The sequence below is a fragment of the Salminus brasiliensis genome, chromosome 21 (genome assembly GCF_030463535.1).
Source record: "Salminus brasiliensis chromosome 21, fSalBra1.hap2, whole genome shotgun sequence".
Taxonomy (NCBI): domain Eukaryota; kingdom Metazoa; phylum Chordata; class Actinopteri; order Characiformes; family Bryconidae; genus Salminus; species Salminus brasiliensis.
Genome location: NC_132898.1, coordinates 26,842,710 through 26,863,904, shown reverse-complemented (window position 1 = coordinate 26,863,904; position 21,195 = coordinate 26,842,710). Strand labels below are relative to the sequence as shown.

Sequence of the window (21,195 nt, the reverse complement as noted above, 5' to 3'; positions counted from 1 at the left end):
AGCAAGCTAGTGGGTCGAGAGGAAGAAACCTTATGAGGAACTCAAACTCAAAGGGGCAACCCATCCTGCTCAGATCGACACCGGATCATAATAACAATCCAAACAGGAATAAAAACCACAATAAGACTAAACTGAATTAGGAAAAATAGTGAGAGTGAGAGTGATAGAGTCCTGCAGTGAGGTGAGGATGAATCAACGCGAGGCCCCGGGACAGCGGGCAGGAGGGTAGTGGAGAGCCGGGTCAGGCGGAACCGGGATGGAACAGTTGGCACCGGGCATCTCAGTACATGTACAATATGACTCAAGCTCAAATTTTTAACCTCAGACTTGACCGTCTGCGCTGTACATAACGCCGTTACGCTAATGCTTCACTGACCGTGTCCATGGAGAAGTCAATAGAGACATAAACCTATAAAGACTTTCAGAAAAGGCTTAGTCCAACACGCCTCAGTTGAGGTAAAATGACGTGGGTTTTGACAAAAGAGGCTTTTATGACATCTAACATTTGATGGAATTACCCTTTATAAGTGTACATTGCTGCTGATACTCGAAAATGCAGCTCCATGCGTCTCACTTTTTGACATGGTTTGAATCTGGCTGTTGTTCTCAAAATTTCACGATGATGGAATTGCTCCAAATTGACCAGAGCTGACATTTTGGAGACAGAAGGATTTTGCATTACAGTGATGATAAGTAGGTGTATGTCAGAGGTCATGAAAGGCTAATATTAGTGTCATGCTACTGCCCTCAGTGAAGCGTTAGAGATTTTATTTCTGAGGCAAGCATTAGCCTGAACGTAAACATGGCTAATCAAAGGCCAATGGACGTACATAAGTACATGAAACATTGTTTTTTAATATTTAGGATCCAAATAGAAATTGGATCCTAAAGAAACACGTTACATGCCTGAGGCAGGGCTAATGCTCGCCTTAGTTTTCCCCTCTTTCAGTGTTCGGCCCTGAATAACTAACAGCAGAGGCGTAAACAACCCTGTTCCTTTCCAAACTACAAAGGAACTCACATCATCCCGGGCTGAATCCTGAGGAAACTAGGCCACAGGTAGCTACAGGAGTGCAGTGCGTCCCCTAGCTTCTGCTTGGCCTGCTATTTTTGGGGGACTGAAGTATGATTCATCTCCAATCGCCATGGAGCGGTGGTTCCACTCTGGAGCTCGCCTTGGGAGGGAGTTACTCTTTACATAATGTTCAACTTTCCCTCGCTAACCTCCTGAACAATCTCCCAGGTAAGTTCTGACCATTTTGCAAAGGCCTGGTCTCTCATTTCAGCCTTCGTTGCGGCTCCAATGGAAGTGGAGAGATGCAGATGAAAACCTGAAGCCCTGGTACCGATGCTGTAGCCACATCCTTGGATTCCACATGCTAAGTGCTAATTTACCGAAGAGCTGACTCTCCTTAAAATGAATGAATGAATGATCATATACCGAAGGCCGAAGCCAGATTAGTAATGCTAGGTGATGCTTTTGTCAGGAAACAGAAGCTAGGCTAATGATGCTAGCATATGTCTTCCTAGGCTTGTTGAGATGCAGATGTGCCTTCTCCGTCTTTGGTGAAGGGTAACTGATCACTGTCGTAGTGAATGCATGTCGCCCTCTGGGAGGTTAATCGCCGCGTCCAAGCGTGGATGCCATTCTTAGCCATGGAGAGCTAAGAATGGAGCTTTCGCCCCTTCAGCGTTGATCTAGGGTCAGTAGTAACTCCCGCCAAAACTGATCTTAATAGGTTGAGACGACTCTACACATCTGATCTCGGGACATCCCTGAATGTCTCAATTGATCAATGCTAGCTACCATAGCTTCCTTCAGTACAAGACGATGATCTCAACAGGAAAGTGTTTAAAGAGACATTCTTTCGGTTTTGTTCTCTGCTGCTCTTTTTTTTGTAAAACCGGCCCATCCAAACACAATACTCCCACTCCCTGCTACTCTTAGGCCGAGCCACAGCTTCTCTGGACGCCTTTGACTTGCAAATGAATCCGGAAAGGGATTTAGAACTAGGAATGTGTGGGTATGAGCGCATAAGAGAGCATGTGGCTAGTACAACTGTAGCACAACACTGTTAAAAGGATACGTTCCTTGAGAATCTTTTAGGGATTCTTCAATTTGAAGAACGCGGAGGAACCTTTTAAGGTGCTTTGAGGAACCTTCAAGGAACCCTTTTCTTCTTCAAAAAAAAAAAATGTTCGGCAAAGCGCCTTTAAAGGTTCCTCCACGGTTTCTTATAGTGATTTTCAACAGAAGGAAAGATCTGCATACAAAAGCAAGACATTTTCCATAGCTTCTATGGAAACGTCTGATTTTCCACAGTTTTTATGGGCCTGAAATGGATCCCACTAGCATACAGTGCTAATGCTTTTTTGCCATATCCACATTTTTTGCAGTGTGAACGCATGAAAAAGCCACATGACCTCCAATGTTACTAATCTGATTCAAGGCACATTTGTATGTGGTTTCAAATTGAAAATTTAGGACCACCCTCCATGCGATCTGACTAATCGGATTTCATGTGGTTCAAATTGCCGGTCTTGGTGTAGGCCGGTTGTTGAAATCAGAATAGTAGGTTGGTGTGGTGTAGCTGAGAACAACACTAAAGTCCTCATGGTATTTCTACTAGATTTTGGAGCATTGCTTTGAGGATTTGATTGCATTCAGCGACAAAAGCAGCTAATTGTTAATAAGGTCAGGGTGTTGGATGATCACCATCTTACCCCTTATCCACAAGTCATCCCAGAAGTACTGGATGGAGCACCACCCATCATTCCACAGAACACAGTCCCACTGCTGTACAGCTCAATGCTGGGGGGCTTTATTTCCCTCTGGCCCACATCTGGCATTAGACACGGTGCCACTAGGTTTGTGTTCATCTGCTCCAGAGGGTCCTATTCTATTGGCAGTACTTTTCTCTCCACAGGCACTAGACAATCTGTGTCAGCAATGGGTGCAGCTTAAAAGTATCTGAATGAATTTATTGAAAGGGGTGTCCACAAACATTTGGACATATAATGTATGTGTAATACTCCCAGTCCCTGGGAGTTCGGCAAATCGGACAAGTTAAACTACAGGAGCAAGTGACCAGCGTCTAGGGCGGTCATGAGATCAGACTGTTGATTAGCTTGCTAATCAGCGATGACTAGCAACCGGAATGTTTCTCAGACCCCCATCTCTCAACTTCAGCTCCCAAACTGATTGCGCTGCAGGAGATGGCAGACAAATCTCCTGAGATTAGCACACATGCTAATGCCACTACGCTAGCTCCCTCTGGTTGGATCGGGAGGTGCAGATAGGAGGCAGAGAAGCTGAGCTGTTAAGCTAATCGTCGGTTATCACTTCAATAAATGAGCAAAAGCAGCAGTTTTACACCAAGCGATTATTTTTAGACTGGCTAGGAGAGTTATTGGGCCTTGTTAGCCATTTAACTACTGATGTAGCACACTTAGCATTGGTCCTCATAGAACAGACTGTGATTGGACGGGACAGGTCTCTTTAATGTCAGAAAATTAATAAGTGGACAGAAACGCTAACTTATAAGGCAGCATATAATTAGACCAATTAGCCTAATATTGAGTCCCCCAACAGATCTGACCATTCGAGGCATGGATTCCACAAGACCTCTGAAGGTGTCCTGTGGTTTCTGGCCCCAAGACGTCAACAGCAGATCAGATAAGTCCTTTCAGTTGTGAGGTGGGGCCTTCATGGATCGCATCAATGAGCCTTAGGTGTCCATGATCCTGAAGCATGCTTCACTGGTTGTTCGTTCTTGGACCACTTTTGGTAGATACTGACCACTGCATACCAGAAAACCCCCCACAAGACCATGTCTGATGTTCTGACCCATCGTCGTCTGGCCTTTAAAAAAGCAGGTCACGGATCTGAGACGCTTTGATAAGGGCTTTGTAAACACATCACCTTCAAGAGCGTTTGACTGTTCGCTGGCGGTCAGACACCTTGACAGATGCCGCTGTAGATGAAGGCAATCAATGTTTGTCCACTTCATTCAGTGGTACTAATGTTATGGCTGAAATGTGCATTTAGCCCTAGAATGCATAGCCTACCGTGTGCAACGCTTGCTATACACACAGAAATCTCGGTGTAGTTGCTATGGTAGCCCAAGGATCGCTGTGGGTTTTCTAACATGGAAATTGACCAGATGACCATATAGCCTGGCTACATGAGCAGGGGTCACACACCCACCGTGTGCGAGCTGTCTGGTGTCATTGCGCAGTGGGTTTGATTTGCTGAGCCAGAGAACGCCGCTATTGTTCAGGTGACATCTGGAGCTGATCACGGCTGGAGCGGAAGGCGACAAGGCTTCATACACCCTGCCCTTGCCGCCATTCCATCACACACACACACAAACACAGACGCCGGCATGCTTATACACACACACACACACATACACAAACAAACACGCACACCCTCACTGGAAGAATAAGGTCCGTGCCCTTATGGGACTCCACACAATGGCCTCAGGATGAATTAGATTGGGGGAAAAATTGCCCCGACACACAGCCATCTGTCTCTCAGCTCAAGATGTGAACCAATGCACGAGTCTGACTCGGTCTCTCTCTCCCTTGCTCTCTCGCTCTCCATCCCTCCCTCCGTCCAAGTCCCCCCTCAACCCAACCCCCAACCCCAAACCATCCCCCCATGCACCCTGTCCAGTCTTTTAGCCTATATACACCCTCACACAGACCCCGATGCAACCACTCCCCCCGTCCCTCCAGTCCATTAGCTGCAAAATCAGTGGCAACCTTTCAGGAAAGGATGAAGACAGAGACAGAGGACAAAAAAAGGAACAGTGTAGATCTGTAGAAGATGTAAAACTTGCCTGGATTTTTGGAGAAATATGGAGACCTTGGACACTCCCCCCCCCTCTGAAAAAACAGAGAGCTTATCCGGTCTGGCTATCTGCTGGAGCAGCAGCAACCTGAGCAGCTAACACCAGACGACTGCTGCCGAGAGCCAGTCGAGAGGGAGGGAGGGAGTGGGAGAGAGAGAGAGAGAGAGAGAGAGAGGGGAAGGAGGGAGGAGGTGTCCAGAGGGAGGTTTGTCGGAGGTTAAGATTGTATTGTCGGGTCGGGATGCTAATATGAGCACCTAATTGAGAGGAGGGAGGAGAAGCGCTCTGCCATTTAACCACACTGACAACACACACACACACACACACACACACACACAAATACACACACACACACACACAGGGGGTGTGAATGCATCAGTGCATCATCATGTCTCGGGCTGAGTGTGCAGATTTCAGCGGCATCAACTGTGGAAAGGTAGAAATGAACAGAATCCACAGTAACAGCAGTCTGTGGAGTAACAGCTGGCTAACTACCTAAGGCTGTGTCCCAATCGCAAACTGAGCACTAATACTCTAAAGTAAGGACTATATAGTAATCTTAATAGTGTGGGTTTGGGAGGTTAGTACATAAAATATTAACATACTAACCCGTTCTGTACTAAAAGGAAGTGATGAAGCGTTGCTATGCCAACATACATCACTGCAAGTTCTCCTGACGCTCCAACTTTTCCAGACGTCAAACGTTCTGCATTGCCATGTGGGATAATAGTGTCCATCATTCAAAAAACGTCTGAGGTCCTGAGTATGTACCATGAATCTCGGAATATATACAACACTTTTTTCCATGTTCTCGAAAACCAGTTAGCACTAGTAATTACTACGCAACTGGGACACATCCTAAGCAACTATCATCTAGCCAGCTAACTAGCCAGCTTACTAACAAATCAACCATCAACTAGCCAACTACCTAGCCAGCTAACAAAGCAATTATCACCAAACTACGTACTCAGCTACGTAGACAGCTAACCAACAAAGCAGTTATGAACTAGCCAACTATCAAGCCAGCTAAGAAAGTACCCATCAACTAGCCAGCTAACTAGCCAGCTAACTATCCAGCTAAGAAAGCAATCATCACCAAACAAATTACATAGTCAGCTAAGTAGACAGCTAACCAACAAAGCAACTATTAACTAGCCAACTGCCGATCCAGTTAACTAACACAATGATCAACTAGCCAGCTAACTAGCCAGCTAACTATCCAGCTAAGAAAGCAATCATCACCAAACAAATTACATAGTCAGCTAAGTAGACAGCTAACCAACAAAGCAACTATTAACTAGCCAACTGCCGATCCAGTTAACTAACACAACGATCAACTAGCCAGCTAACTAGCCAGCTAACTAGCCAGCTAACTAGCCAGCTAAGAAAGCAATCATCACCAAACAAATTACATAGTCAGCTAAGTAGACAGCTAACCAACAAAGCAACTATTAACTAGCCAACTGCCGATCCAGTTAACTAACACAACGATCAACTAGCCAGCTAGCTAGCCAGCTAACAAAGCAAATTTAAACTAGCCAACTAACAAAACTATCAACCAGACATTTTCCTAACAAAGCAATCAACTAGCCAACTCCCTAGCCAGCTAACTTACAAAGCAACTGTCCACAAGTCAACCAACCTAACAAACTAGCCAACCAACTAACCAACACTACTAACACCAACTAACAACTGAGCTCAACTAGCCGGGCTTATAAACAGAGTAGCCATCTAACTAACTAACCAACTAATGAACTATAAACTAGCCAGATAAACACCCAACATTAACCATCTAAACTTCAACCATCAAGGAACTACCCAACAAACTACAGAACTAGTTAGCAGCTAAGTTGCTAAGTTAGCAACTGCGCTAACTAAGCTTACACACACGCTCAAACAGGCCGTTACTTTAGGGACGGACCTTTAGTAAGGCACACAGTTTCTCACAGCAGTGAAAGCTGCCCTTCTCCGGGTCACCAATCCTTATTGTCACCCTTGACCTACTGACCTTCCCCTCCATGCACATACACACACACACACACACACACACACACACACACACACACACACACACACACTCAGCCACTGGCCACCTGGCAAGGCGACCCACTGCTCAGGCCATCAGGAAACAAAGCGGCAGCTGCACCCTTACACACACTCACGCCTCACCACGAGCTGACCCCCACACACACACACACACACACACACACACACAAGCAGCTGATTCGATCAGAAAAGCAGAAACTGCAGTATTCTCTAAACTTCGGCTAAACCAGCATCACACTTGCACAATGTGGAGGGTGGTCTTCAGTCCATACCCCATTTAACACTCCATGAGCTCAGCTAGGACCCCTCATAGGTCTAGGACCAGTGTTTGCCTTTCCCAGCCTGAAAAGCGTGGCTGTACGGCCAATGGTAGTAAGAAGCTGGCTGCACAATACCCCTGAAATAAGGCATGGAGAGGCGGGCCTCCCTACACCCCCAACCCAGCTTCTCCAGCTGTCTCCTGTCCATCAATCACACGGACAACATCAGCTCGATCGCCCAGAAGAGAGAGAGAGAGACACACTTTCATGTAGTTCTGTTGGATTTACTAACTCGACTCCCAGCTCAACGTTAGGGGTTGGTGTAGCTTACTTGGTAACAACACTGCCCTCCTCTGGGAAGTCAGACTCGGATGGGGGTTCAATTGGGGACAGCCGTGGCCTAACGTTTATAAAAGTGGGCTTAGGACTGGAAAGTCACTGGTTTGATTCCCTGGACCATCAGGAACTGGGGTTGAGTGGAGAGGGGAGGGGGGGGGGGGGGTGCAGAGTGAAGGACCTCCTTCTATATTCTTGGCTAAGGTGCCCTTGAGCACCTAATTGCTCAGTTGCTCCCCAGGTGCCCATTGCTTGTGACTATAAGTGTGTGTGTGTGTGTGTGTGTGTGTGTGTGTTCGCTGGGTCAATTGAGAAGGTTGAATTCCGTTGGACTGCTGTGGAATGGGTGAACAGTCAGTTTCTCAGGGTGGCTACATCCATAGTTGGTTTTCTCTGGTCCAGATCAGTTAGGGTGGCTTGGCCCGTTTTCACACAGAGCCGAGCAACAGCAGAGACAGCATTTCTGCACAGCTGCAGTAGCGCAGTGTACCAGGGGAACCACCTCAAACCTGCAGAGTACACCTGATCGCTGGATCAGATCGAGGTCCGATCACATTCTCTCCAGATCCAGTTGGGACCGGGCCGGGACCGGCTGCTCTCAGGGGTCTCGGTGCGGTTGTTTTGGTCCACATCAGAGTGTGATTACTGTGTTCACACCTGCCCAAACGAGTCGCACCAGGGATGAAAATCACCCAGTGTCTGATTTAACCAGGGGGTGAAAACAGCCTAATTCTAATTGCACAGCCTTTCCGGCACAGACCTTCATCAAGGGCCTGTTTACACTGTTTTTGCATCTGGATAATATCTGGATCCACTTTGACCGCAATCATTTTACGCTAGTCATTAAAATGCGCTCCTAGCGTTCCCAGAGGAGATCCGATTTTACTTTCCCTCATAGAAAAGCACACAAACATGATCCGATCACCAGAAAAGCACTTTAATGCCACAGGTACCAAGACTCCCAACACTTCCTCCACCTATCGACATTAGCTTTACATGGTTAGGTGGGGTAGTGTCTATCATTTTTCAAACTGCGATCCCCTTTATTCATAACCATAAAGATTCCCTAGTCTTTTATCTTTGGTAAAACGAGCTATAAAACGAACCTCAGGTTATATTAATCCTGTGCAAATTAACATGTGGTTAAAAACTCCATCATATCCTGTAGAAAATGAGATCTTTTCGCAGCTCAAGACGCTCAAGGATTGAGTTTCGTTGTGCATGGCACAGGTCAGACTGTTTGAAGCCTGTGGCAAACCTCAGTCAAATCCAAAAGACGAGGCAAATTGTGTAGCATGGCCCATAGCCTACATACGGGTTATTCATGTGTAGCTGCTAATCACACGTATATAACCATATATATGGCATATAATTACACTTATATAGAACCATATTTCAGCAGTTTATGGAATGCAATCTTGATTCATCAGCTCTCATGAACAAGCGGGTAAATGAAGTTAGTGCTCGTTTCGTGAGCCATCTGACTAAACTCCAACTAATTGGCTTCTGTAGAGCACGGTCACTCATGGACAGAGGAACAGCTGACAGAACGTCATTAATCAGAACAGGCAGATGCTCCACAGGAGCTCCAAACAAGAGTCCACACAGCTGGTTTACCTACTGCTTACTGCAGGAGTCTGGTGGAAGCTACTGCTTCATCTGTCCATCAGGATACCAAACACTGAGGTCTGACCAGCACCATGAGTTAATTAATTAATGCATTCAGCTACTTTACATTGTACCCATCGATTTGCAACTTAGTAAAGTACCTAAACACAAACACACACACAGCTTGTCTAGTATCTGTAGAGAAGTACTGAGAGAAAAGAAGAGCAAAGAAGAGAACAAGGGACAAGAGAAGAAAGGAAAGGAGAAGAAATGAGAAGAAAGGAGACAAGAAGAGAAGAAAGGGGAGGAGAACAGAAGAGTAAAATGGGAGAGAAGAAATGAGAAGAAGAGAGAAGAAAGGAGAAGACAGAAGAGGAGAAGAGAAGAGAAGAAATGAGGAGAGAAGAAATGAGAAGACAGGAGAGGAGAACAAAGGGGAAGCAGAGAGAAGAAAGGAGACAAGAAGAAAAAAGAGGAGAAGAAAAGAGAAGAAATAAGAAGAGAGAAGAAAGCAGAAGAGAAGAGAAGAAAGAAGAGAAGAAACGAGAAGAAGAGACAAAAAATGAGACAAGAAGAGAAGAAGTGAGAAGACAGGAGAGGAGAACAAAGGAGAAGAAGAGAAAAAAAAAGGAGAAAAGAGCAGAAGAAATGAGAAGAGAAGAAATGAGAAGAGAAAAAGGGAGAAGAGAAAAGAAGAAAGGAGAAGATAAGAGAAGAGAAAAGAAGAGAAGAGAAAAGAAGAGAACAAAGGAGAAAAGAAAAAAAGAAAGGAGAAGAGAAGAGAGGAGACAAGAAGAGAAAAGAAAGAGGAGAAGAGAAGAAAGGAGAAGAGAAGAAAGGGGAAGAGAACAGAAGAGAAGAAATTAGAAGAAAGGAGACAAGAAGAGAAAAGAAAGAGGAGACAAGAAGAGAAGAAAGGAGAAGAGAAGAAAGGGGAGGAGAACAGAAGAGAAAAATGGGAGAAAAGACGAGAAGAAATGAGAAGAAGAGAGAAGAAAGGAGACAAGAAGAGAAAAGAGGAGAAGAAAAGAGAAGAGAAGAAAGCAGAAGAGAAGAAAGAAGAGAAGAAACGAGAAGAAGAGACAAAAAATGAGAAGAGAAGAAATGAGAAGACAGGAGAGGAGAACAAAGGAGAAGAAGAGAAAAGAAAGGAGAAGAAAAGAAGGGAGAAGAGAAGTGAAGAAAGGAGAAGGGAAGAGAAGACGGGAGAAGAGAAGAGAAGAAAGGAGAAGGGAAGAGAAAAGAAGAGAAGAAAGGAGAAGAGAACAAAGGAGAAGAAGAGAGAAGAAACAAAAGAGAAGAAGAAAGAAGAGAGGAGACAAGAAGAGAAAAGAGGAGCTGCAGGAATTGATACGTGAGCTGACAGGAGAGGAGAAAAGTAAAGAACAGAAGGACAGGAGAAGTAAACAGAAGTTAACAGAGGAGACGTGAGGTGAGAAGCATCTCCTCCGACTCCGCCGTCGACTAGATCAATCCTCCCTACTAATAAAGCCGAACCCGAGAAGAGGAAACATGCCATCTGATTAAACGTCATAGAAATGTGATCACAGCTGTCACAGAGGCACGGCTCTGAAGACCAGCGTGGGTTTAATCAGGGCTGTTATTGATCCATGTGAGCCAATCTGAAGTTATTGATCAGGTGAGGGACGTTCTCAACACAATCAGATTCAACTGGGTAAGGAAGGAATAAAAAAGAAATCACCATAAAAAGCAAAGAGGAAGGTCTCCAGAAGACCATAAGTCATCACTTCCACCATCCACACACACACACACACACACACACACACACACACACACACACACACACACACACACACCTGCACAGCTTAAACAGTATGATAACAGACAGATCCCTGAACCTCTCGAGGGAACATTGCTGCCACCCACTCAAACACATTCTGGATTCCACAGCATGTCCTTAATAAACACACACACACACACACACACACACACACATTCTAATGACCCCAGCAACACACACTGACAGCTGAGCCGTGATACTTCCTGTTACTGAGCTTCTGCTAGCTAACTTCCAGAGCGCTAGCGAAAGTTCACACACGTCCTGATGTAACCAGAGGGAATAGAGGACGACAAGCCACTGATAAATAAAGCTGACCACACTGCTGTCTACTCTCTGTAACATTGGCTATGATCCAAGTCTGCCTCTACCTCTAGTAGAGCTGCATAATATACACTATACGGACAAAAGTATTGGGACACCTGCTCGTTCATTGTTTCTTCTGAAATCAAGGGTATTAATAAAAGACTTGCTGCTTTTGTTGGAGTAACTGTCTCTACTGTCCAGGTCAGTATTAGTGAGGTCAGGATGTTGGATGATCACCACCCCACCTCATCTCCAACTCATCCCAAAAGCATTGGATGGAGCACCAACCATTATTCCAGGGAACACTGTTCCACTGCTCCACAGTTCAATTCCTGCTTATCTGCTCCACAGAGTCCTATTCTATTGGCAGTTCTTCTCTACCGGGACTACACAAGCTGTATATGTGCATTTGCACACCTGTGTTAGCAATGGATGCAACGTAAAGTAGCTGAATGCATTCATTAGAAGGGGTGTCCACAAACATCTGGAAATATAGTGTATACAGTATTGCAGAAGATTCACTCACAAGGCACAGCGTGACGGTAGAGGTTGTCCCGTATGGTCTGCTGGAGCTTGTGGTCATCTGAAGACTTCTGGAACCTCTGGCTCAGGTAGTGCTTTAGGTCCTTATTTAGCTTATTTCCTGCGGAAATGGAAAAATGGGTTAGTCAATAATTGGGTATGCGGCTAGGGTTGGGTTAAAAGGTCAAAAACTATGAAAGGTCAAATCCGGCAAGATTCATCGTCCGGCCATAGCACCCGGTTAGTGACATCGGCCAGCCATAGCGTTGCGTTAGCTTCATTGACTTCCCCGCAAAGCGCAGCCCTCCTTTAAGCTATGATTTATCCCATTGGCTAGCGGCCAGTTCGCGTCGCTAGCTAGCATTAACATTAACTAGCAAGCAGCCAGTAGAGCTTGTACCCATAATTCATCGCACAGTGATGTGTTGGAAAAGGGCAGCTACGTATTCACGTACTCATCGACTCCGGTCACGCCAATGGGATGGGAACTGAATGGGAGTGAATGGGGCTGTGAAAGTGACGTAGGCTGTTAACGCATAGTAACACACTTCCTTTCCAGATCATGGGGACACCTTGCTGGCTTGCGTGGTGTGTGTATGTGCGTGTCTGTCTGGATTTTGTGTAATAGTGTGTGTGGAAGCTGCACCATCACAGCCAGGCCATGTGAAGAATTTCCCACCCTCAGCTAGACCATCTGTTTGGAAGACACAGATCGCTTACCCAGCACTATTGCAAAAAAGATGCCAACAGCCAAATGGTCTTTATGTGTTAATGTGAGTCCCCTGGGTACCCAGTCCAACGCCAGACCAGTCGGCTTTATTAAACACAAAGGAGATCCGTTCCAGACAGCTACGAGTAAAGACAAGGGCCTAACTAAGGACTGGTAATAGGAAAGTGATGTAGAGCAGTTGTTCTACTGAAAGGACCCTACAACAAAACGAAATGAGGACATTACAGGTGAAACTGAAGGCATGTATTGAGTATTTGTAGTTACCTCTGATGTAAAATAGTTGGTATGTGACTTTGGTTGAGGTAAGAAATGCTCAGATGCGGTTTTACAGGCCTATTTACCACCCTGTTATTTTCCCTCAGAAGGAAACACACTGATTTCTGGCTTGTGGAGACAAAAAGATTTCATTTACTGCCTTTATTGGGTGGTTTACAGCACCGTGATGGCCTACAGCCACATGGCACAGCCTAGCATAGCTTAGCATAGAAGCTAGCTTAGCATGTATAAATGTTTCTGCCCTCTAGATGTTCTCCATCAGCACGTCGTTCAGTTAGCTAGCTCAAGAGACTGTAGCAGGGTCTGGTATAGTTAGCTTTTAGTCAAGCACCCAGCTAGATTTATTGGCTTCCCCAGCTCAGTCTACCTCACTCTCCCAACGAAGCACAGCTCACGCCATAGCACCTAACAAGGTTTATCTGTCAGCCATGGCACCTGGTTAGCTTCATTGGCCAGGCAATGCATCTGGCTAGCATCATCAGCCGGCCATATCGCCCGGTTAGCTTTATTGGCCGGGCACTGCATCCGGCTAGCATCACCTGCCTACTATTGAACCCAGTTAGCTTCATTGGCCGGGCACTGCATCTGGCTAGCATCATCAGCCAGCCATATCGCCTGGTCAGCTTCACTGGCCAGGCACTGCATCCGGCTAGCATTATCTGCCTACCACTGCACCCAGTTAGCTTAATTGGCCGGGCACTGTATCCGGCTAGCTTCGTCGGCCAGCCATATCGCCTGGTTAGCTTCATTGGCCAGGCATTGCATCTGGCTAGCATCATCGGCCAGCCAGATCGCCCGGTTAGCTTCACAGGCCGGGCACTGCATCTGGCTAGCATCATCGGCCAGCCAGATCGCCCGGTTAGCTTCACAGGCCGGGCACTGCATCTGGCTAGCATCATCGGCCTGCCATTGCACCCAGTTATAATGGATTCTCATTATTCTACTATCCCAATACAGCTCATCATGCTAGGACACCTTGTCTATACTCCGCCGCACATTCCACAATCAGAGTACGTAACAACAGTACGTAACGTCCACTCAGCCGACCCCACTTCAAACGTCTAGAATGGGACACAAAATCTACTGCTAAGGTGGCCGAAAATAGCTACAATAGCTACAGTCGGAGAATAGATTTCATGTGCATACATCATAGTCAGGGTCTCTCTCTCTCTCTCTCTCTCACATCCTCTCTCTCGCTCTCCCTCCCCACCTACAGCGATCTCCAATGTACTAAGCAAGACATCTTTTCAGACATCGTAGATGAACAAACAGTCCGCCGAACTGAAAAGCACAGGATCCCGTTGCCATGGAAACACTGAGAGCGCAGCACTGCTAGTAAACAAACCCTCAGATCGAGATGATGGAAGGAGGCAAAGCCAGCTAAATAAATAATGAAATAAAGAGAAACCCAGAAATAAGTCAAAGAATAATCCTCAATTTTAGACTCAGCGTGTGTGAATTACAGTGGAGAACGAGAGAGAGAGAGAGTGAGAGTGTGTGTGTGGGGTGTGTGTGTGAGTGTGTGTGAGAGAGAGAGTGTGAGTAAGAGAGTGTGTGTGTGAGAGAGAGTGTGAGAGTGAGTGAGAGAGAGAGAGTGTGAGAGAGAGTGTGAGAGTGAGTGAGAGAGAGAGAGTGTGAGAGTGAGTGTGAGAGAGAGAGTGTGAGAGTGAGTGTGAGAGAGAGAGTGTGAGAGTGAGTGAGAGAGAGAGAGTGTGAGAGTGAGTGTGAGAGAGAGAGTGAGAGTGAGTGAGAGAGAGAGAGTGTGAGAGTGAGTGAGAGAGAGAGAGTGTGAGAGTGAGTGTGAGAGAGAGAGTGTGAGAGTGAGTGAGAGTGTGAGTGAGTGAGAGTGTAAGTGAGTGAGAGAGAGAGAGAGACAGAGAGAGAGTGTGTGAGTGAGTGAGTGAGAGAGAGAGAGTGTGTGAGTGAGTGAGTGAGTGAGTGAGAGAGAGAGAGTGTGTGAGTGAGTGAGTGAGAGAGAGAGAGAGTGTGTGTGAGAGAGAGAGAGAGAGAGAGAAAGAGAGAGAGAGAGAGAGTGTGTGTGTGTGTGTGTGTGTGTGTGTGTGTGATTTCCTGTTCGTCTCTGCTTCTTCTACCTCTCAGACCTTTAGTCAGCACTACTGCTGAGCACTGCTGGAATAGCACAGGTCTGTGAACTCGGTGAACTCCGCTGCTCACGGTGTTTTCTCAAATACCAGAATCTCGGTCAAAGGCTCGTCACTTACCCAGAGCTGCTTCAGGAACGGAAACGACCTGTACGACAATGCCCCGCCTACAAATGTGTCGTTCATAGCTACTGTTGCTAGGTCAGACAAGCTTTCCAGGAATGTTGGGGGAAAATCCCCTTCAGCCTAATAGATCAGAGCTGTACGCAAGAGCACAGAATTCCGTACACCATTCCGGGATTTTCCGCATTTCAGTGGATATTATGGAATCACAGGAAGTCATGTAGGCTGTAATGGACTGTATTTGCAGTTGATTGGTTCATTTTGGACCAATAGTTTAAAGTTATGAACTTGAACGTTACGAAACTAATCCAGCATTAAAATATTATAAAGCTATGATGCGAGTTGGATGAGGCTCATGTTAAATGTGACGTTAAAAGAGGGTACGTAAACTACTCAGCTAAAGTCCTCCCACCCAATCACGTTAGCATCACTAAACCATCCCCACCCGAAATTTGCACTCTACGCTGGACGTCCCAGCAACTTCCAGCAGATTCCTGGTAGATTCCTACTGGGATTTGGAGGCAAAATGTAACATGGGAGCTCACACGAACATGTGTGTGTTGGTATTTTCTTGTTTACGTCGCAGGTTGGTGTGGCGCAACGGAGCCATCACACCACGTGAAACACTGGAGTTTGATTCCAGGTCCGGGTGACTATGCTGCGCTACACCAGTAAAAGTCCTTGGGCAAGACTCCTAACACTACATTGGCCCTCCTCTGTAATACGAGTAACCTTGTAAGTCGCTCTGAATAAAAGCGTCAGCCAAATGTCATAAATGTAAATATAAAAAATAATAAAAGTTACCCTACATTCCCCTTTTACTGGTGCAGTTAAGCCTCTCCATCATGAAACAGCTTATTGCTAACAACAGCATTATAAAATGTTTCCTATATGTTTTCTATATCTTAAAGCACAAATCATCTCAATATAAATATATTTTTTATTTTGTAAACTTTTAACACACATTCTCCTTGTAGCTTTTTTGTATAAATATATATTCATGTGTATTATAGTTATTATAATAGTTATAATAATAGTTATTATGGTAGAAATGCATAGATGTACCCTCTTTCTGAAGGGACTCTTCCTCTAAAGGAGAGGTTAAGTGTGGTAAAGTGTTTTTAGCCTTTAGGTTCAGAAACTGACTGAGTAGCATCTCCATCACAAAACCATCTTAAAGCACAAATCATCTCAAAATAAATATATTTTTTATTTCATAAACTTTTAACACACATTCTCCTTGTAGCTTTTTGGTATATCAAGTGATTTTCCAACAGCAGAAAAAAGTGTTAAAAGCAGGAAAAGTGTACGTTGATAATTCTCACCCCTGACTAGTGCGTCCTCACATGGCTGAAAATTTGTGTCCAAAATTTCCTTCTGAACTGATTAAAGCAATAATCCCTGAAAGACTGCGCTGTACTACCAATGTTCAATTCATAAATATTTTTTTGTTAATAAATATGTTACAAGAAACGATTCTTGCCACACAATGTCGTCCGCTAACAGTAAGGGCGAAGGTTTAGCGCCACCAAACTAAATATATATTCATGTGTATTATAGTCATTATAATTATATATTTATAATTATATTATTATAATAGTTATAATAATAGTTATTATAGTAGAAATGAACAGATTTAGCCTCTTTCTGAAGGGACTCCTCCTCTAAAGGAGAGGTTAAGTGTGTTAAAGTGTTAGAGTGTTTTTAGCCTTTACTTTGGTACGTAAACCCACTCAAATACACTAAGTGGACAAAAGTATTGGGACTGCTCATTCACGGTTTCTTCCGAAATCAAGAATATTAAATAATAATTTTAAAAAAGTTTAAGTTTTGATGGAGTAACGGCCTCTACTGTCCAGGCAAGAAGGCTTTTTACAAAATGATGGAGCGTTTAGCTCCACCAAACTAAATATAAATATGATATATATATATATATATATGTGTGTGTGTGTGTATTATAGTTATTATAATAGTTATAATAATAGTTATTATGATATAAATGGATAGATGTACTTTCTGAAGGGACATTTTCAAAATCCACGTACAAACGTACTGTAGAGTACGTAAGTACCTGTGAAACATCGTTAGTGTGGGTGGAGCCTGGGTAGGACAATTCTACACATTACCCAAGCCACCAATTACAGCACACAAATGTGCCACAGACCAACCACAAACCTTCTGCTGTTTTCTGGACGCAATCTGAACTGGACCATCACCCAACCAGGATGACACGCAAAATCGTGAAGCGTCCAATCTTTTTATGGCTCAGCGGTTAGAGCGCCGGGATATCGATAACAGGGTTGTGGGTTCGATTCCCGGGCTTGGCAAGCTGCCACTGTTGGGCCCTTGAGCAAGGCCCTTTACCCTGTCTGCTCCCCGGGCGCTGGAGTTGGCTGCCCACCGCTCTGGGTGTGTGTGTGTACTCACTGCCCCTAGTTCACTGGTGTGTGTGGGTTAAATGCAGAGGACACATTTCGCTGTACAGTGACAAATATGTGCACCTTTACCTTCATCATCATCATCATCATCACCATTATCATCAATGTCAGCAGCCTATAGAAACTCCCTGCCTGTCAGCACTGCAATCACAACATCAGCAGCAGAGAGCAACTCAGCAGAGAGCAACTCAGCAGAGAGCGAGCGAGAGTGTGCCAGAGTGCAATGGAACTGGAAACTTCTCTAAATCTTTCTGATTTATCATCGTTTCATGAATAATACCTCCAGTTTCCTCTCTGCGCCCAACAGCTCACTGGGTTCTCCTCGCTCAGTCACCGAGGCATTGAGAGAATGGAAAATCTTTGAAACTGCTCTTAAAAAGCCACGCTTTGAGCCCACAGATGTAGGAAACGTCAAAAAGCTGCTCTTCAAACCATCTATGGGGACACGCCAGCTAATTACTACAGAGCCACTGTCCTTTAAACTACATATTTCTAATCCTTGAGGACCATCAATTACTCCACATACACCGATCAGCCATGATAATTAACGTGCCTAATATTGTGTAGCCCCCGAAACAGGCATGGACGTTACCAAGACGTTAGCAGCAGATGCTTTAAGTCCTGTAGGTTGGGAGGTGGGGCCTCCATGGATCACCTCAATGACCCTTGGGTGCCCATGACCCAGTCACTGGTTCACCAGTTCTGGTGGGTACTGGTAGGCGCATTCATTCTATAGTTAAGAAGTGTTTAAGCCTGGACTGCTCTTTGAAACAGACACGATACAGAGCAGCCAATCAGAACAGAACTCATTTACATATGTATGTTTACATATACGCCATTAAGCTACAATAATCTGTTTAATTGTGAAGGATAATGAGAGCAAAATGATGACAAATATGATTTATGGTGGTTTTTGGTACGTAAACCCACTCAAATACACTAAGTGGACAAAAGTATTGGGACTGCTCATTCACATTTTCTTTCGAAATCAAGGGTATTAAATCATATTTTTTTAAAAATGTAAGTTTTGATGGAGTAACTGTCTATAATGTCCAGGGAAGAAGGCTTTTTACTCAATTTTGGAGCACTGCTGTGAGAATTTGATTGCACTCCGTGATCTGTGGCTGGCAGCTAGCTCCGCCAACACATTATGGCTAATTAATCCTCAAAACAGGTTCAGAGGAAATGGTCATAATCACAGTACCCCCAGCTGAGAAGCAAACTGTAACCCCCCTCCCCCCAGCTTCACTTTATCCCCAATTAGCAGCTTAGCGACCACCACAGCATCTGCTCAGGACCCCTGGTTCGCAGGCCAGGCTGCTGCCGTCGTCGTCATCGTCTGAGCTTTTAACCGGTCGTGGTTCTGTACGAATAAAACAGCTAAATGATGTCATTTCTCAAAGAAACGCAGAGTCATGCTGGCTAGTGCTCTCAGGGGTTTCTGGTGACCTTCAGTCCTCCCTGAGCCTCAGTACCTTCAGCTCACTTCTATGAAGCTACCTCTTAGAATCCAAAATGCAGTTACTGTCCCTTTAAGGTTGATACATATGTCAGTCACCTGCTCTGATTGGCTGTCCTGCATTGTACTTCATTCAAACCAAGGTCCAGGCTGATATGTGTGTGTGGTATAACCTCGACTGAACCTTTTCTGCTGATCTCCAGATCTTCTGCACCTCTTCCACATCTTCAACTCATACAAAATTACCTCTGGCATGGTGCCAAGAGGTCCATGTCCCTCTGCTCCAGAGAGTGAACTGAATGCATTCATTAGGAGGAGTGTCCACAAACTTTTAGACATAGTGGACATCACATGTGGATATCACTGGTACATATCATTTACATCCTAGCAACCACTAAGCGCCACTGTCCCAACCACCCGGGATGACAGCAAACACCCATCGTCAACACTAAAGCGTGCACCTAGCAACCACTTAGCAGCCACACCATAGCGATGCCATTCCCTCTTCCAGGCAGCTGCTAGGCTCTTGCTACATAGTTTCAATGGTATTTCACCGTGTTTCTATGGCGTGGCTCTCTGGTTATAGGCTGAAGTCTTTCGCTTCAGTGTAAGTGGGCGAGACGAAACCACTGTGGGCTAAATGGGCGGGTCTATGTTAATGAGCTGGGTTTGTAACGTCAGAAAAACCAAATTAAATTTAGGCAGGTGTTACAAAACCGACTCCTTTTAAAAAACTCAGATTCATCCTCAAGCTCTACGTACATTTTCCAGCATCCACACTTCGCTCAATCACGCCGTGGTCCCATTTCCCCAAAGTCCACATAAATTACAGAGCTTCAAGGTGAGCAGGCCTCTGTCCATTGCTTTCAGCACGCATACCTCTTTAGAAGACGCCTGTTGGCCTTGAAGCCAGACGGTACTATAAATTCAAGTTATAGAGACAAAGTGAGTCTCCAGACGTCTGGAGGAATATGATACATGAGATGAATACTCCAACACAGCCTGGGCAGCATTGATTACAGCATCAGACAGATCGGCCTCCTATAACAGCACTTGTGTGTATCTGTGTGGTGGGGGGGAGGGGGGTTGAGAGAGAGAATGAATTCCAGCAATGGCCGCTGACATCTTTGCTCACTTCTCTGAAAAAGGAAACCCAATAAGCACCAGGCTGGCCTCGTCCTCCTCACTGAGGTTTTGCTGATGGAAACTACAAGAGCCAGCAGACTCTGGACTTGAACAGTTCCTTCAATACATAAAAACATGAGTTTGGCCTGCAGGAACCCGACGACAAGCTGCTGATCGCCTAATGAATGGAGAAGGTGGCTTCAGACACTGCGGCAATCATGAGCAGAACTTCCCTTTGTTCTCAAGACAGCCTCACATCCTCATGGCGTAGATTCCATAAGATTTTGGCAACAATCTCTTGAGATTCTGGTCCATGTTGACATGATAGCATCACACAACTCTTGCAGCCTTCATCTCTTCTACCACATCTCAAAAGTATTCTCCTGGATTCAGGTCTGGGGACAGGGAAGGCCACTGAGGAACACTAAAGAACCCAGTTTGAGACTTCTACTTTGTTGAGCAGATGCAGCATCATGCTGGAAGTAGCCGTTAGGAGATATAGCCATGAAGGGATGCTCATGGTCAGCAACAACACTACCTCAAACAGTCTGTGGCATTTAAGCAAGGATTGATTGGGGTTAGCAGGCTCAAAGTGTATACCCCTAAACCTTCCCCACACCATTACACGACTTCCACCACCCTGCACTGGTGACCCAAGGCAGGTTGGGTCCATGGATTCATGCTGTTGGCAGCAAACTCTGAGCTTATGATCTGTGTGCCTGACCAGAAAAGGTCATTCATCAGACCAGGCTACATTTCTCCAGTTTTCAACTGTCCAGTTTTGGTGAGCATGTGCCCACTGCAGCCTCAGCTTTCCAGTCTGTGGAACCAGACATGGTCTTCTGCTGTTGCAGCTCAGCCGCCTTAAGGTTGGATGCGTGGTCTTCATGAGATGCTTTTCTGCTCATCACTATGGAGTGATGCTCATGGGGCTCAGAGCGGTAAAGTGGATGCTGGTTCAACTCCTGGGTCATGCTGTCTGCCATCAGCACCCAGAGCCTGAGAGCGCACAATTGGCCTTACTACTCCTGGGTGGGCAGATGGCTTGCTCTCTCTCCCCTCACATCAGCTCAGCGTGATGCTGTTGTAGCCCATCTACTTCAAGGTTGGACGTGTGGCCTTTCTGAGAGGCCTTTCTGCGCACCTCAGTCGTACACAGCTGTGTACCTCAGAGTTACTATAGCCTAACTCCAACCAGTCTGGCCATTCC

At 45.4% G+C, this 21,195-nt stretch overlaps 1 protein-coding gene across 1 annotated transcript in view; it reads right to left on the bottom strand.

Annotated features, from left to right (window-relative positions):
* magi1b (membrane associated guanylate kinase, WW and PDZ domain containing 1b) overlaps nucleotides 1-21,195 on the bottom strand; it is a 180,362-nt gene that overhangs the window by 91,006 nt on the left and 68,161 nt on the right. Inside the window, 1 exon segment of the mRNA XM_072666558.1 lies at nucleotides 11,737-11,853. Coding sequence (XP_072522659.1) covers nucleotides 11,737-11,853 — 117 coding nt within the window.